This window comes from Macaca nemestrina, chromosome 7 (genome assembly GCF_043159975.1).
Source record: "Macaca nemestrina isolate mMacNem1 chromosome 7, mMacNem.hap1, whole genome shotgun sequence".
NCBI lineage: Eukaryota > Metazoa > Chordata > Mammalia > Primates > Cercopithecidae > Macaca > Macaca nemestrina.
This window is the reverse complement of record NC_092131.1, coordinates 39,657,728-39,675,513: the sequence shown is the minus strand read 5'-3', so window position 1 is coordinate 39,675,513 and position 17,786 is coordinate 39,657,728. Positions and strand designations below refer to the sequence as shown.

General features: G+C 42.4%; 1 protein-coding gene across 17 annotated transcripts in view; it reads left to right on the top strand.

The window, feature by feature from the left end:
• LOC105472874 (RAD51 paralog B) overlaps window positions 1–17,786 on the top strand; it is an 861,624-nt gene that overhangs the window by 471,003 nt on the left and 372,835 nt on the right. For all 17 annotated transcript variants that reach the window (XR_011625798.1, XR_011625797.1, XR_981891.3 and 14 more), the window contains one exon: window positions 2,551–2,647. Coding sequence is in view for 8 of the 17 variants with exons in the window: in XM_071099979.1 (XP_070956080.1) it covers window positions 2,551–2,647 (97 nt within the window). In the remaining 9 variants the exon portion in view is untranslated. The remainder of the gene's footprint in view (window positions 1–2,550; window positions 2,648–17,786) is intronic.

The window sequence follows — 17,786 nt, the reverse complement described above, 5'->3', positions numbered from 1 at the left end:
CCTATGGCATATACTGATTTATTAACCTGTATATCCTCATTCTGAAGGAAATAGTAACAATAACAACAATTACTTCTATTTATTGAATATTTACTATGTGTCAGATATTTTAAGTATCTTGCATTGATTATCTCATTTAATTCTCATAAAAATTCTATGAAATAGATATTATTTTACCTGGGAACAAATGAAGCTCAAAGGTACACAAGGTCAAAATCAGAATTTGAACCCAGTTTTACTAAACTCCAAAGCTCATACCCTATATTATAAAAGAGAAATGACCAGGCATGGTGACTCATGCCTATAATCCCAGCTACCTGGGAAGCTGAGGCAGGAGAATCGCTTGAACCTAGGAGGCAGAGTTTGCAGTGAACTGAGATCATGCCATTGCACTCCAGACTGGGCCACAGAGTGAGACCCTGTCTCGAAAAAAAAAAGACAGCGATGAACACAATTCCTTATTTATACTCGTATAGCTGAACAGTTGTTTCAAGGAGGCTACTTGACCATTTCCAGCCATTTTAATTGAAGACATATCTTAGGTGATTCTCACTGGTCGATGGAAAGTAGCAATACAAAAGAATATGAGAGATAAGATCAGCAAATACTGAGTGGAATCCTGCAATATCTGATTATTGCTGCAGAGTGACTAGAGACTCACAAGCCCAGTGGGTACACAGAACTTAAAAGGTTGTCTTTGCTATTCGAGTACTTCATTTCTTTACCTGACCTTGCCGTCCCACTCCCTCTCAGCCCTCAATTAAGCTGCCATTGATATAGGATTTATAATGTGTCACTGGTCCATTCAGGATACAGTGACAGAGGTGTGGCTGAAAAGCTGGATAATAAAGAATGGGGGCAACTTCCCTTTCTGTTCAAATCGGGGTGGCAACAAAACCATAGCTGACCCTTGGTTCAGACCAGCACAGTCCAGCTAGACAAATATTCCAAGCACTGAATTGTGCACTAAATGCCTAATGCCCCTTGCAGAAGGGACGTTGCCTCTGAGTGACCAAGATGCTCATAGTTTCTTCCCACCATGAGAACATCTAAACCTTGGAAAATGATTATAGTATTCATTATGTTATTATTTTCCAGAAAAGAATCTGTATTTATTCTTCCTCTAGGCTTCTAAACGATAAGGTAGACTTTACAAATGAGGATTTTTTAGGAATAGTTTCTTGACCATACCAAATTTGAAAATTTGTGCGACATTCGATTACATGAGTTAGATAGTTTTAAAGTCCTTTCCAGGGATCTTAAATGTTATGAACTTTATTTTGTATAGGTAGGTTTATGCTAATTTGTTTCTTAAATACATAATGAGACTTCTTTTGTCAGAATTTAACTATTTCAAAGAGGAGTGTTATTTCTTTAGAGTGAAACTCATTCATTCCTATATCACAAATTTGCAAATAAAACTCTGACTTTTAACGATAACAAGCAAAGAAGCCACAGGCATCCAAATTTTATTTTATTTTATTTATTTGTTTGTTTGAGACGGAGTTTCGCTCTTGTTGCCCAGGCTGGAGTACAATGGCACGATCTCAGCTCACTGCAACCTTAGCCTCCTGGGTTCAAGCAATTCTCCTGTCATAGCCTCCTGAGTAGCTAGGACTACAGGCGCCAGCCACGACACCCGGCTAATTTTTGTATTTTTAGTAGAGAAAGGGTTTCACCATGTTGGCGAGACTGGTCTCGAACTTCTGACCTCAGGAAATCCGCCCACCTCAGCCTCCCAAAGTGCTGGGATTACAGGTATGAGCCATGTGCTTGGCCCCAAAATTTAAATTATTAATGTTATTCAACACCAGTAATATCTTAGGTTGTGGTTGCAATTTTATTTTATTTTATTTTTAATTTATTTTAATTAATTTATTTATTTTTAGACAGAATGTCACTCTTGTTGCCCAGGTTGGAGTGCAATGGTGCAATCTTGGCTCACCACAACCTCTACCTCTCGGGTTCAAGCGATTCTCCTGCCTCAGCCTCCTGAGTAGAGTAACTGGGATTACAGGCATGTGCCACCATGCCCGACTAATTTTGTATTTTTAGTAGAGACTGGGTTTCTCCATTTGGTCAGGCTGGTCTCAAACTCCTGACCTCAGGTGATCCTCCTGCCTCAGCCTCCCAAACTGCTGGAATTACAGGCATGAGCCACTGCAGCTGGCGGATATAATTTTGAAAATTAAAGTCTGTTCAAATGTGTACATGTGCATTTAATTGTGGTTAGCTGCCTATTATTTAACTAATATGATAACACCCCTCAATCCCAACTTACTCAGCATTTAGAATGAATTGATAGAGGTTTTACTCTGAAAAAAGTCAGTCTATTTCCTCAGTTTTCTGGGTTTTGAATAACTGCTAGGCCTTGCCAGATATTCTGGCCTAAAGATAAAGCTGGTGAAAGTCAGGGCTGGGGTTTTCCTACCTGTGTATTTATCAGTCTTCTCCTAAACCAAAGTCTGCCTTTTGATAGCTCTAATAATTAATTTGGTCTTCCCTGTCTTTCTTCTCCCTTGCCCCTCCCTTCTCCCTGTCTGTTCACAGGTTATCTTGACGAATCAGATTACAACCCATCTGAGTGGAGCCCTGGCTTCTCAGGCAGACCTGGTGTCTCCAACTGATGATTTGTCCCTGTCTGAAGGTAAGGAATCTGTCCTGGAGAGGCTGAAACTTGACACTGACATACAGCCCCACTGCCTTTCCACCTCCTGTTGAGAGCTGGGAGATATGGCTAATAGGCCTTGGCCAGTGAACCCAGCCAGAGCCTGTTGATTTAGGTTTGACCACCTTTCCTGGCATCCGATCTCTTATACTGGGGAGTCTCTTGCCCTGCGTCTATAAGTGAGCTCCATTTGGAGGCCAGTCACTCCTCTGTGGGCTATTTCAGGTCCTTAGTATGAGGGCTGATGAATTGTTAAATGACTTTGTTTTTGAGACTGATACTCAAAGATTGGCTTTCCCAGTGGTCCCCTAGCAATTTAGCCTTTTGTTTGTGCTGAGTTCCTTTGGACTAAAAAGCATACATCAGTTTCATGTGCCAGAGATATGACATTCTTGATCAGCTTTACAGAAGATTAAGAAAAAAATCTCCATGCTGGTAAATCTGCAAAATTTTCTCCACCCTCCCCTGCTAGCAAAGGTCAGGCTGGCTATGGTTTCGATGGCAATAAGCTTTACGTAGCTGGGGAAATAACACCAGTAAACCAGAGGGTGGTTTCTAGTTTTATTGAAAGTGCTTACTTGACAATTCTGAGTTGTTCTCCTTGTAGTCTAATATCTTTCATGCAGAATGCTATGGGCCTGGGTAGACATGCAGAGCTCTTCCAGGCCTCTCCGCCCTTTCCACTTTCTGAGAATTGTTCATGATGGACTATAGGAGACTTTTAGGCCTAGCAAGGCTGCTGACTGACTGCCCAGATGGTCTTCTGCAGAGCAGCTTTGCGTTATGGTCTTAGAAATTGCAAGAACCACACCTCTGCTTCTTAGTGGTGGCTTAAGGAGTGAAAACGAGTGGCTTATTTATGAACACTGTACAATGCTTTGTGTACCTTCCTTCTGAGTTCAGGGATACATCATCAGAACCCCCATTAGCGAGGCTGAAGACCTGCATCATGGAGTATTCCTCCCCCTGAAACTGTTGTCATCAAGTCTGCTTAGTACTTCTTTCCGCATATATCGTTCCTTTGTCCCCTCTTTTTTGTAATGTGTGTTGTGGTCAGCTGATTTACTAAACTCCCAGTTGGATTATTGTAGTAACATCCAGATTGGCCTTCCCAGCTCTAGCCTCTACAGTTTACATTCTGCCACTACCAAACTGAACTTCCCCGTCTGGCCTCGTTCTACTCTGTTGCTCTCCTACTCAGAAATCTTAGAGAAGATTTTTTGTCTGTTTGTTTCTTTTTTGTTGTTTTTTTGTATGTTTTTTTCTGAGAATGACCTAAAATCAGTAAGCTGATTTTAACATATTTAGGGATTTGGGGTTTGTTAGCTTGAAATCAGCCATGGCGAAAGTATTTATAGCATGGAAATCAGCAAATGCTAAAAATCAGGTGGCTTGTTTTTTTATTTCCTCCCTTTGGGTAGACGGGTTTTCAAAACACCCCTGGATAAAGTTAATGATTTTAACCCTTCATAATCTGTCATTTCCTTTCTATTCAAATTTAGTTTCTGCCGGTATCTTAGGTGAAGCTCCTATGCCAAGCATGCCGCCCTTGGCCTGCCCCTCCCCAGGCCCAGCTCCAGGCCTGTGCAGAGACAGCTCACTTGAGAACAGCGCTTCTCTTTTTCACTTCTGCTGCTTCTCGTCCCACATCCACTCCTTCGAGGCTTATTTAAAGACTGCCTCTTTCACAGAAGCTGCTTGCCTATGGTCTCACTCTCTGTTTTTCCTCTGTGGCCACTCTATCTGCTCAACTATATAAGGAAAAAGTCTAGAAAATTAATTTTACTTTTCATGTTTTTCTGCCTAAATTGGCAGATTTTAAAGACAGGACCATGTCATATTCTTTTTGTATCCATGTTGTCATCCGGTGACTAGCAAAGTTCTAGACACATACTAGCCAGTAAATAAATGCTGAATGAATATAACAGTAAATACTTCGGAAGAACAGTGACCATAAGAATCATATAAAGCACCTATGAACATTGTTAAAAAAGTGTTATAATTATCACACACACACATACACAGATACACACACACACACACACACACACTTATTCAGCTCTGTGGAGACCAGAATCGAGTAAACTGCTTCCTTATTTGAAAACCAGTAAGTACTTTTCTTTGTGCTGCCTTCCTGGTTTATCTCAAGCAAAAAAGAAGAACAAAAAACATAGAAAAGAAATTGCTTTGGGGCTGCAGTATAACTGCCACAAGACACCCCTGAGGTCGTGTTCATAACAAAGGAAGAGTTACCAGCTTATCCTCCCAGAAATCCAAGAAAGAATGGAAATAATTGATTTTTCTAGATTTGCTTTGTATAGCTGAGCAGATAAAGAGGCTATATAAACATATTCCTAAAGTCTATAATGAAGGTTTTTTATTAGTGGATTAAAACGGACAATGTCTTAGAACATTTATAGCCATTCAAATATATTACAATGGTTGTTAAGTTCCTATGATTTACGCACACACATGTGCACATGCATGTATAAATTGCTCTGTTTTGTTTCAAGCATTCGTTGTATCAGCTATGCCATTGTGTTATTAACTGTGGTGTTGGGCAGGCCCTTTTGATCACTTTGGGTCTCAGTTTCTTCTGTTACATGACAGGTTGGATGAATAGAAGATTGCCGAAGTTTTTTCCAGCTCTAGCATATAAGATCATGAGGTAGGTCTGAAGGTCAGGAGCATTCACCCACTGATGGGGTTTAATTCTGACTTACAGAGTAGGAAGAATGGCTGCGTTGCTCATGTTGCCCTAGATTCAACACAGTCGAGAGGATCTTTAATAAATCTTAGCACTGATACTCCGGCATACCTGCAGGAGCCTTTCCTCCCTGTATGTTTTCTCTTTCTCACTCTGGGTACACTTCTGGTCTTGTCTGTGTGTCTCTTGCTCTCTCCGCCTCTCTCCACACAAAGTTATACAAAATCAGAAGTGTGTGCTAACCAGTGAAAATGAGAAACACACCGGGATGGGATGACTTTGTAACTCTGGTCAATTTGCATAAGTTCCGAAAGTTCCATTCTCCCAATAGTTTGTGAATAGGATAGTTTGTGAAAGGCAGGCTGCAAATTGACAAGCACACTGCACATATGAGGAGATATTTTAAGTAAATAGAGAAAAATTCAGTTTGCCCTCTCATTCCTTCTCAAGGCACAAAGCTCAGGGGCAGGAGCAATGCCAGGAGAGTCCTTGGCCCTTGAGGTGTACTTCTCCCTTCTTTGGCTCTCCCACCTGGGAGCTGGATAACTCAACAGTAGAATGAAACCTCAATGAAGAGAATTATACCATGATGTCAAGCAGTGAACATGAGTCTACTTAATCCAAGCCAACAACTCAGCCACAAATTTAATAAGAGTTGGGGGGGCGGGGATACCCAGCAACACAAAAACAAAGAACTCTCAACTTTACAAACACTGGGAGGGCAACAGCTGGTCAGCCGAGATTAAAGGAGCGTGAGAGAGCACCTCCCATCTCCTGACTTCTCCTCCCCCATAGACGTCCCTGCAGCCAGCCAGGGCTCGCTTTTTACAGCCCTGTGCAGATGACCTTGTTCCAGCTAAGATAGGAGCACTTTTGATCTCAGCAGGGGGATGCTCTGGGCCTGCAGCTGGCAGATATTAATAGTCCAGGATCTGTTGGGGTGGAAGAGATCTCTCGGTTGGGCCAGGTCACTTGTATTCCCTCCTCTGCATCAGAGCAGAAGGGACTTCATTTCCCTGAATCAGCCCCTGCTGGGTGCTGCTCCTCTTAGGTCCACTCAGATCATTTGATCTCTGGCTGCTCTTGGCTGCTTGTTCTCACCCCACAACTGTTTTCAAGGGAGCACTGTTTAAACAGTGCACTGTGCACTGCAGCTGAATTCTATTACAGGACAGGATAGACCTTGTCCCCCCCGCCGCCAAATCCCAGTGTTTCTCATGCTCACTGGTTTGCACACACTTCTGATTTTGTATACCTTTGTGTGGAGACAGGCAGAGAGAGCAAGAGACAAGACCTGAAGTGTACACAGAGCGAGAAAGAGACAGCAATACAGGAAGGGGAGACTGTTGCAGGTATGCCAGAGTACCAATGCTAAGGTTTCTGAAGGTCCTTTTTATTGTGTTTAGGGCAACATCAACAACACAGTCATTCTTCCCACTCTGTAAATCAGAATTAAACCCTATCATTGGGTGAATATTTCTAATCTTCAGACCCTCCTTATGATCTTAATTGTTAGAGCTGGAAAAGACTGTAGCAATCATCTAGTCATCCAATCTGTCATTCAACAGAAGAGATAGGGACAGAAATAAGGATTTTTTGGTTGTATATTCTACATTGTTCTAGACTAGGTACTTTGAGTCACAGTATTTTCTTCTTCAGATTTCATTTTGTTGACAGAAGTTCAGACATACAGGTTATTATAGAGTTCCGTGCTTAGTTATTGTGACTGTTCTGTGGCCAAGGGCACGTTTCTTAGCCCTTGCCAATTCTTCCTTATGGTCATTGGAGATACTGAGGATTGTTGGACCTCAGTCATAGGTAACATCTCTTTCCCCCAGAGTGATTAATAGAGAAGGGATCTAACAGTCCAAATGGCCTAGGATGCCATATCCTGTTCCAAAGTCACCTGGGATTTGAGCAGGATCGGCTGAGTGCCCACCTACTGTGACACAGTTGGTAGGTGAGATTTGACTGATGGTAACAGTGAGCCCTGTGCAAGATGGAAGCTGTAGACCATTGGCTTGCTTTCTTCTGATGATTTAGCAGAGTAGCAGTTACTTCATTATGGTGACATGGCCCACTTCAGGAGTTCCACATGGCTTTATGGAAAAGAAGACAATATTGGGCTGCCATCTTGGTATTCCCAGCATCTGGCATGTTGTATCCTGTTTTCTGCATTACTTGTTTTCGATAGATCAGAGCACATGAAAACTAAAAATGTAAAATGTGTGGCTAGGTCAAGGAAAGAACACAAGAGAAACAGCAGTACTTCCTAGAGCCAAAAGTGGTTTCTAGTTTTATTGTTGGAAGGCTTTCTATTCTGGTTGGAGTCAGGGGAATTGATGGCTGATTTCATGTGCAAGAGAAAGTATTTGGGGATTCATATTCCCTACCAAGCCATCCCTGCAAAAAGCTGGAGTCCATTTGAAAGATTATATGCAAGTTTGTGGCTTGTGTTCTCTTTTAAAATAAGTTCAACAAGCAAGAGCAGCTCAGAATGGTTGGGACAAATCAGAGACTCATGGTCGTGAAAGAAGCAAACTTCAAAGCGTGGTATGAATTTTCAAGTCTTATTTCCACTCTTGCTTTCCAGCTGGATCTGCTCTGGATTTACTGCAGGATGTTTGAAAATGTGGCTCCCTGCTAATCTCAGACAGTTGCTATGATCAATGGTTTCTTTCATTTCCGATAAAAAACACTGGTGTTTCTACTTAAATTGTGTGTATTTTCAGCTTTATTATTAGAGTTGTGATTTATTGTCCTGCATTACCCAAATTTGTAATCCATTAACCACAGACTTTTGGGCGGGTTGGTCAAGTTAGCAGAAATCTCTACATATTTTAGCTCCAAGGCCCTTCGCAGCCCAATCTCAAACTAGATGTTCATTGGTTTGTGTAGGGCCATGTACCAATGGGTATGAGTGGAGAAGTTTTAAAAATCCACTCCTTGGGGGTATGGTGCAAGTTCCCTAAATTAGTACTTTGAAAGCCTATGGTCTGACTACAAAGTTAATATTAACAACTATGATCAACATTATTAACATTAGTGTTTCCCTAGTATTTTTAATTGTCTTAAAATGATGAATTTCTTAATCTACCTCAAGCAACTGAAGCATGAAGGAGAGAAGAGAATTGCTGAAAGGCCACACAGTGAGAGGTGGTGTGCTGGGAACAGAAGTCAGAGTCCTTCCCGTGAAGTTTTAAATTTGGTTACTGCTGCCTCTTAGGAGTGAGTTTTGGATAAAAATGTTTAAGTGTCCTAGTGACCTTTCAGTTTTTGTTTCCAAAGCCACAGACTATATCAACACACACAATTTTACATGGTTCTATTCACAAGGGCACACGCCAGCCAGTGCTCTACTCCCCTGGTATTCAGGAGTCCATAGCACTTGACTGGGCATATGTCTTCCAGCAGCTGTTCAGATGCCATGAAAGGCCTGATTTATAGAAAAAGATTAAAAGCACCAAAACATGTGTGGTATTCGGCTAAAGAAAGCTTAAATATTATGTGAGGTAGGGGAGGCTAGAGTTGAGAGGAGATGGGCACAGCCTACAAATGTCAGAAAAGCTGTAAATCCCAAAAGGGAGAGGAATGTGTTGAGGGTTTTCAGCCTGGAGGCCAGGGGGCAATATAACCTCAGCTGGGAGATCAAAAGGAGAAAGGGAACATTAAAGTCAACCACCAGGAAGTGCTTCTTGGTCAGGAGCTCTGTTTTGCTGGTGCTAGTTTGTCAAAAGGAGGCACATTTGAAGCACAAGATGCGTTACAGTTAAGTTAGATGAGAGCCAGAGAGGTTTCTTTGGGGAGCAGTCCTTTAGGTAGTTTGTGTGAGAGTTGGGCTAGCTTTGAAAGTAGTTTCCCCTCACACTCAAATCTTTTTACCGTCTAGGATTTACTGTCTAATTTCTCAAATCTGTACTGTTTCTGTTAAGGTCTCAATGTCAAGAAGGCTGGAGGGACAAAACACCAAGGCATCTTTGTCAGTTGCCTCAACTAGAGAGGTGACAACAGGGCCAAAAGCTGAGAGAATGAGATGTCAAGAGGTGGTGTGATCCCAGAGGCCTTCAAGTTAGGAGGACTCTCTGAGAAGAGATCCTCGTTTTCCATCACTGCAGAGAATGCTATACCAAGGGCGAGAGGCCTCTGGGTCAGAGATCATAAAGAAGAAAAGAATGGCTGGATTTTAGGGGTGGTGCCCAATGATTAGTTTGTGTTGTAATGTGACATGAAGTATCTTCAGAATGCATTTGCAGTGTTTACTGAGATTTGGAGAAGGATTGTAACACGGTCTAGCAAGGCAGTCTAGCCCAAGGAAGGTCCAGTTGAGGTCCAGCCTAGTTTCTGATATCTATCCCTTCCAAAGCTGCATGTTTAATTAAAGAAGATGGATGATCTTCCCCAGATAGAGGAGGGCTGTTCTTCAGTCAAAGATATGGAGTGGTTGTGTTTCTCCACCAAAACCTTTATTCCATTTTCTCAAATTTTAGCACACATCAGAATCACCTGGGGGGCACAATACACACATTATGGACCATATACTGTATGCCTGGCATTGCATTATCTCATTTAGTCCTCACAACCACCCTCTGAGGATAGTACAGTTGGCCCTCCTTATCCATGAGTTCTGCACCCATAGATTCAACCAACCATGAATCAAAAAATAGTAGGGGAAAAATGGATGATTGTGTCTGTGCTGAACACATACAGACCTTTTTCCTTGTCATATTCTCTAAACAATACAGTGTAACAACTATCTACATAGCATTTACACTATATTAGGACTTATAAATAATCTAGAGATGATTTAAAGTATCCAGGAGGATCTGTGTAGGTTATATGCAAATACAATGCCATTTTATATAAAGGACTTGAGCATCCATGGATTTTGGTGTCTGCAGGGGGCCCTATAATTAATCCCCCACAGATACTGAGGGACAACTGTATTAATTATCCCATTTTGTAGATGAAGGAACTGTGGCTTAGAAGGCAACACAATTAGTGGCAGAGTCAGGATTTCCACCCAGGGAGACTGGCTCCAGAGGTACATTTTTATCCACTAAGCTCTTTTGTAAGGATACAACTGAGATTATCATGACTATGTATAAATAGGAACTAAAATACAGCCAGATCACATGGGAATTGGGAAGGTTGAAACTTAGGTTATTCTCTTCGTTTTTTGTTGTTGTTGTTGTTGTTGTTTTGAGACGGAGTCTCACTCTGTCGCCCAGGCTGGAGTGCAGTGACGCCATCTCAGCTCACTGCAACCTACGCCTCCCAGGTTCAAGCAATTCTCCCACCTCAGCCTCCCATGTAGCTGGGACTACAAGCGCCTGTTACCACGCCCGGCTAGTTTTTGTATTTTAAGTAGACACGGGGTTTCACCATGTTGACCAGGGTGGTCTCGAACTCCTGACCTTGTGATCCGCCTGTCTTGGACTCCCAAAGTGTTGGGATTACAGGCATGAGCCACCGCACCCAGCTCTTATTCTCTTCATTTATCTCATCTCCGTCTTGCCTTTCCACGACACTGACACTTGACTTTATGAATCTGATTGACCCATTTTGTCTTTCACACCTGGTAATTCTGTGCATGGGTTGCCCTTTAATCTATTCAGCCATAATGGTAAAGAAGATGGCCAGTACACCTATCCTTTCAGCAGGGTCCATTGATGGGGGGCATTTTCTCCTTATAAGGGGCTATATATGAAGTACAGATTCCTTTTGAAGGGAGGTAAGCACCCAAACATAACATCTAATGGAAGGACTTTGTCCAACTGAGCAGATATTATAAGTTTGCTAAGTAGGACTGTATAGCTCTATTGACCCCTTTAGTCATTTTCATTCTCAGCATCTTCTCCTTCTTCCATTTATTTATTTATTTATTTATTTATTTAGAGACAGGGTCTTACTCTGTTGCCCTCACTGTAGCCTTGGCCTCCCAGGCTCCTGTGATCCTCCCACCTCGGCCTCCCAAGTAGCTGGGACTACAGGCATGCACCACCATGCCTGGCTAATTTTTTCAGTTTTATTTTGTAGAAACAGAGTCTTGCTATCTTGCCCAGGCTAGTCTCAAACTCCTGACTTCAACCAATCCTCCTGCCTCTACCTCCCAACGTGCTGGGATTACAGGTGTGAGTCACCACACCCAGCCCTCTCGTTTCAGATCAAAAGTTTGGTAGAAGTTACCTATCACTAGTCCATGCCATCAAACCGATATACTGTTTTCAAAATGAAATGTAAAAATATTTTCCCTTTTTTTTTCTTTTTCTTTTTTTTTTTTTTTGAGACAGAGTCTTGCTGTGTTGCCCAGGCTGGGGTGCAGTGGCACGATCTTGGCTCACTGCAAGCTCTGCCTACTGAGTTCACACCATTCTCCTGCCTCAGCCTCCCAGGTAGCTGGGACTACAGGCACCCGCCACCACACCCAGCTAATTTTTTGTATTTTTAGTAGAGACAGGATTTCACCATGTTAGCCAGGATGGTCTCGATCTCCTGACCTCATGATCCACCCGCCTTGGCCTCCCAAAGTGCTGGGATGACAGGCGTGAGCCACCGCGCCCAGCCCCCAAAATATTTTCTTTTAGCCCCAGATAATCTGGCTCTTCCTTGATCTAATTTTCTTTAGATCCATTTTCTTTATACCTTGAATTTGTCTTCAGGAGGGGAGAGATGTCTCTTCTGTTTATCCACAATCCACTGTCTAAACTGTTCTTATCTGGTGAGATGTGAGGCCTAAATTTAACCATGTGTAAGTTACCTCATATTCAGCGACATATAACAGAGGCACATTAGCCTAGGCTGTCCCCATGGACAGCCATGATCTATCCACTGCTTGAGCAAGGGAAGCCAGAGAAGCCAAGAAGGCAGCTGGATAACGCAAATAGGTGCAGTGGAGAACTCTGTGTCTGTTAGTTACATCCTTTCCATGATTTACTGTATACGAGAGCAAAATTACTCTCTACCCTCAGGGGAGTGTCTGAGTTTTGTGGGTTAAATGCAAATGTTTATGTATATATGTGCAATGTATGTGTGTGTTGAAGGTGGAGATTCCCGTGTTTAATAGAAGGTCTTTTTAGGTTCTGATGTTGATTTTTTTTAAACCATACTTCCATCTAATAGGTTCATCAAAGCAGCTAAGATAATCACATTTCCTGGCACTGTCATCTCCAGCTGTAGAGGATGAAAAAAATCCAGTGGACAAGTTTAAGGAGACAAACTTTTTTTTGTGTTAAAATATGATATTTAGGTAAATGAAGCTAGAAAAGTCTCAAAATAAATTCCATCTGAGTATGACTCTAGGCCAGAGATAGAATAAGCAATTGAAATCTTTAAATGTAGACCCCAGAAAACAAACAACAGCCAATAAGTGGCTGCCAGAGACCAAGGGGTGGATCCAAGGCCAGCCAGGAAGAAGTTTCTTGCTCCATCAGGGACCAAACTAGAAATGAGGGAAATAGCTTGCCCTTTGACTGGATAGTACAAAACTAAGGTAAACCAGCAGAAAGTCCTGTCTTAGGGTCATTAGAATGTGAGGTGGTTTTTGTTTGTTTGTTTGTTTTGAGACACAGTTTTACTCTATCGCCCAGGCTGGAGTGCAGTGGCATGATCTCCACTCACTGCAACCTCCGCCTCCCACATTCAAGTAATTCTCGTGCCTCAGCCTCCTGAGTAGCTGGGATTACAGACACGCACCACCACGCCTGGCTAATTTTTTTGTATATTTAGTAGAGATGGGGTTTTGCCATGTCAGCCAGGCTAGTCTGAAACTCCTGACCTCAAGTGATCCACCTGCCTCGGCCTCCCAAATTGCTGGGATTACAGGAGTGAGCCACTGTGCCTGGCCAGAATGTAAGTTCTTGGGGGCAGGAATTTTTGTCACTTTTGTTCAGTGCTGGATCCCCACATCTTAGAAAGTGCTTGACAATAATAGTTAATAAATAATTGATGATAATAAATACTATATGATGAATGACAATAGGCAATTCAGGGAACCATGTGAGAAAGGAAAGAACAGAAGCAGAACAGCTCAGCTTTTGAAGGAGAAATCTCCCACCTTCACACAAGGATGATGACTGAGTAACTTAGTGTGATACACTATAATGATATTTATTAGCCACCAACTGTCTACTAGGTCATGTGTTAGGCAGGTGCTTGGGACACAGAGACAAAAGCTACAGTCCCTGCTCTTTGGGAAGCTCACAGTCAGGGGAGGGGAAAGGGTGTGGCTATGACAGACGAGTAAGCAGGTTACTTTTGGTGTCATGATGGCACTAGGTTAGATAGGAGTCCTGGCTTGGGGATGGAGCTCTCTAGGAACTTTACAACAAGGAGGCATGTGAAGAATTAACAGCAGTTCCTAAGAGGAGAGAGAGCAGGGGAAAGTGCACCTGGCGGAGGGAAAAGCCGCTGTCATGGAATCGAGGCAGGGTGTAGAGCCAGGCAGGGGCCGGATTGTGAAAGGTCTTATTCCTCATGCTAATCAGTTTGAATTTTTTCCTGAAGGTAATAGGGAGCCATTGAAATAGGGAAGTATAAAGAAAATGTGGCACATATACACCATGGAATACCATACAGCCATAAAAAAGGATGAGTTCATGTCCTTTGCAGGGACATGAATGAAGCTGGAAACCATCATTCTCGGCAAACTAACCCAAGAACAGAAAACCAACCACCGCATGTTCTCACTCATAAGTGGGAACTGAACAGTGAAAACACTTGGACACAGGGAGGGGAACATCACACACCGGGTGGGGAGCTAGGGGAGGGATAGCATTAGGAGAAATACCTAATGTAGATGACAGGTTGATGGGTGCAGCAAACTACCATGGCACGTGTATACCTATGCAACAAACCTGCATGTTCTGCACATGTATCCCAGAATATAAAGTATAATAATAATAAAAAAAGAAATAGGGAAGTGACAGAATCATTTTGTAGTTGGAAGCGATTTCTCAGGCAGCCATTTACAGGTTAGGGGGATGGAGATGAAACTACAGAACTTGGATTTTGATCTCTTTGAGGCAAATCACTTTGGGGTGGGGTTAGCCCTAAACTTCTTAAAGCAACGAGAACTTCATAATAAGTTTTAACCGTTCTGAGATGTTGGGTGGCCAGGTCTGGTTTTAGTTTCCCACCTTACCAACCCAGGAGAGATTTCTTTGGTATACCAGTCTTATGAATAACATCAGGTGAGCCCTCCATTTATCAAGGCGCATTATGGTTAGAAATGGTGTCAGGCTATCTATAACTCTGCTAGGAGGTGAGAGAAAATAGCAAATGACTTAAAGTACTAAATGGAACTATGAGGGCCGTGTGTGGTGGCTCATGCCTGTAATCCCAGCACTTTGGGAGGCTGAGGTGGGCAGATCACTTGAGGTCAGGAGTTCAAGACTAGCCTGGCCAACATGGCGAAATACCATCTCTACGAAAAATACAAAAATTAGTTGGGTGTGGTGATGCATGCCTATAATCCCAGCTACCCAGGAGGCTGAGGCATAAGAATCGCTTGAGCCTGTGAGGCAGAGGTTGCAGTGAGCTGAGATGGTGCCACTGCACTCCAGCCTGGGTGACAGAGCAGGACTCTGTCTCAAAAATAAAAGGCACTGTGGAAATTAATACACATTTTATGTTCCTTTTGCTAATGATTGCAATAATAATATTGAGTGCCTACTATGCATCAGGCACTATACCAAGCACATAAAAATGCAACAACTTAGTGGGGTTCAATTATTACCCTCAATTTAGAAACAAAGAAACTGAAGTACAAAGTGTTTCCATAACTTGCTGATGATCACATAACTAGTAATTAGTTGGCATTCAAACCTAGAGTCTGGCTCTAGAGTCTTTGCTGTTGACCAGTATACCATACTCAGCTCTTCAAGATGATCATACAACTACTTCAGCTAGAGCTTACGATCACATATTTCTGTCATTGTTAGAGTTGAGGGGTTTCCATGCATTACTACAATTGTAGCTCTTTCTTTATATGTGCCCTGAAATCTCTATACTGATAGTCAGTAGAAAAGCAGTATGTTTTAACAGAAGCTGAAGCACTGCATTTGGAATTGGGAGACTTGTATTCAAGGACCGGCTTTGCCACAAACAATCTGTACTGTTTTGAGCAAGGCACTTAACTTTTCTGGACCTCAGTTCCCTCAGCTATACACATAGGAGCTTGCATTAGGTGAAGCTGGCAGGTCTGTCAGTTTGCTTCTTCTGTCACCTTCTGTCTTCAGTGAGCAAATTGGTATGTTCTTTTTCAAACCTCAAACAGGCTTCTCTGTTCACCACTTAAAGAAGGCTGGACCAACCCATCTATGAGCATTTTGGCACATTCCTTTTGTCACTGTTACTACATTGGATATCAGGAGCAGCAATCTTTTGAATCTATAACCCATCATTTTTTAGCATATTCCCCACAAATATGGAAAACTGCTGCCGAAAACTATAGTGCTACTATATAAAGTTATATAAAACACACCAGAAATAGAATTTTTAAAATATGAGGTAGGTTCTAGTATTTTTTCCCCACATCCCATTGAGTCATTGTGATGTATTCCCACCACTTGGTATAGTTCAAATTTCTCCCTTCCTTGTTTTTACTGCAGAGCTCTTTACTGTCCCAAGTAGAGTGAGACTGAAACCAAAATTTGAGCACTGGGTCTGTTCATTCAGTTGTTCATTCATTTACATATTAAGTATGAAGCATCTATAATGTGAAATGCTTGCTGAATTTTTAGGAGGCCGTAAGAACAGTATCAGGCTTGGCTCCTCTCCTCTGAAACATAAAGGCTAATTCTAGTGTTTGTCAGCTTTATCTGGCTGGAACCCTAGAATTCCTGCATACTGTAATGAAGCTAAACTTTACATCTAAACTGGCTATATGTATTGCACTACAGTGGGTAAGACAAGAAAAGTTACGAAAATAAGGAAAATCCAGAACATGAGGCCCACAGACATGAAACAGTTAAAGTCACACTGTATTACAGCATCTAATGAATTAACAGGATGAGAGAAGCAGATTTTTAATATCAGAGGCATTCACAGAAAGGAGAGATCATTATGATCTTTGTGATGGAGGCTTGGACCACTGCCTTAGGATGTCAGGGCAGAACTAAGATGGGCCCCCTGGTTTATCTGTCCTGACTCACTGCATCTGCAGTGCCTGGATATCAGCCAGCAGACCACCTCCGTCATTGAGTTAGACCCACTCACAAGGTGGCCAGCCCCCTGTTCCACTGAGAACTTGCCAGGCTGGCCATCGTAACATGGTACAGGCTGAAGTAGCTTAGTACCTGTGGTGGGTGACTGTTTTCCTTGGCCAGCTGTTTAATGAGCACCAAATGAGGTAAACTGCTTCTTGGTTCCTCTCCTCTCTTCAGACACAAACAGTCGAGCACATCCTAGTGGAAGGGCCGTGTTAGGGAACTGGCTTTCTGTGCTGAGCATCTTGGTTCCCACATCCATCCCTCCCCGCTGGGCTAGAGTTTGGAGGAGCTATTGAAGAACCTTGAGAAAACCATTAACCTTGAAAGTTTAGTTATTCATTATCAAATCTATTTAAAAATGTTTGTAGCCAAAGCTTTACTGTCTATGGCAGTTTTAAATAATTATCAAAATCATGATTTAATTAATTTCTTCCTCCATTCAGGGTTGGCTTAGAGAAGTGGGAGATTGCAATTCACAAGTCCTTTCTGGTCTTGTAACCAACTTGCACTTTCAAATTCAGGTAATCACCTTGTCCTTTTCAGTTTATTTACCCATGACTTAGGCTAACGTTGCCCATGCCGCTGGTAAAATTCACAAATGAAACTTCACTAACTGGGTTTCATATTTGTAGGAAATAAATTTTTTTCTCCATGAGAATGTGCAGGTCAACTGAGACCAGCATGATTAATTCTAGACATGAATTAGAACAAGCCCAAGCTGAACAGCTCTCTCAGAGGAAGTCATCTGAAATTGGTACATGTGACCCAGTGTATCCTTTGACCAATTTGCATTGGAAACCACAGTGGGCATGGAAGAAATATAACCTTGATCCTTTGGCCTAATAAACATTCTTGCAATTCTTTTATTTATTTATTTATTTATTTATTTATTTATTTATTTTTTGAGACGGAGTCTCGCCGTGTCACCCAGGCTGGAGTGCAGTGGCGCGATCTCAGCTCACTGCAAGCTCCAGCTCCCGGGTTCACGCCATTCTGCCTCAGCCTCCCGAGTAGCTGGGACTACAGGCGTCCGCCATCACGCCCGGCTAATTTTTTGTATTTTTAGTAGAGACGGGGTTTCCCCATGTTGGGCAGGATGGTCTCAATCTGCTGACCTCGTGATCCGCCCGCCTCAGCCTCCCAAAGTGCTGGGATTGCAGGCATGAGCCACTGAGCCCAGCCACATTCTTGCAATTCTAAATGT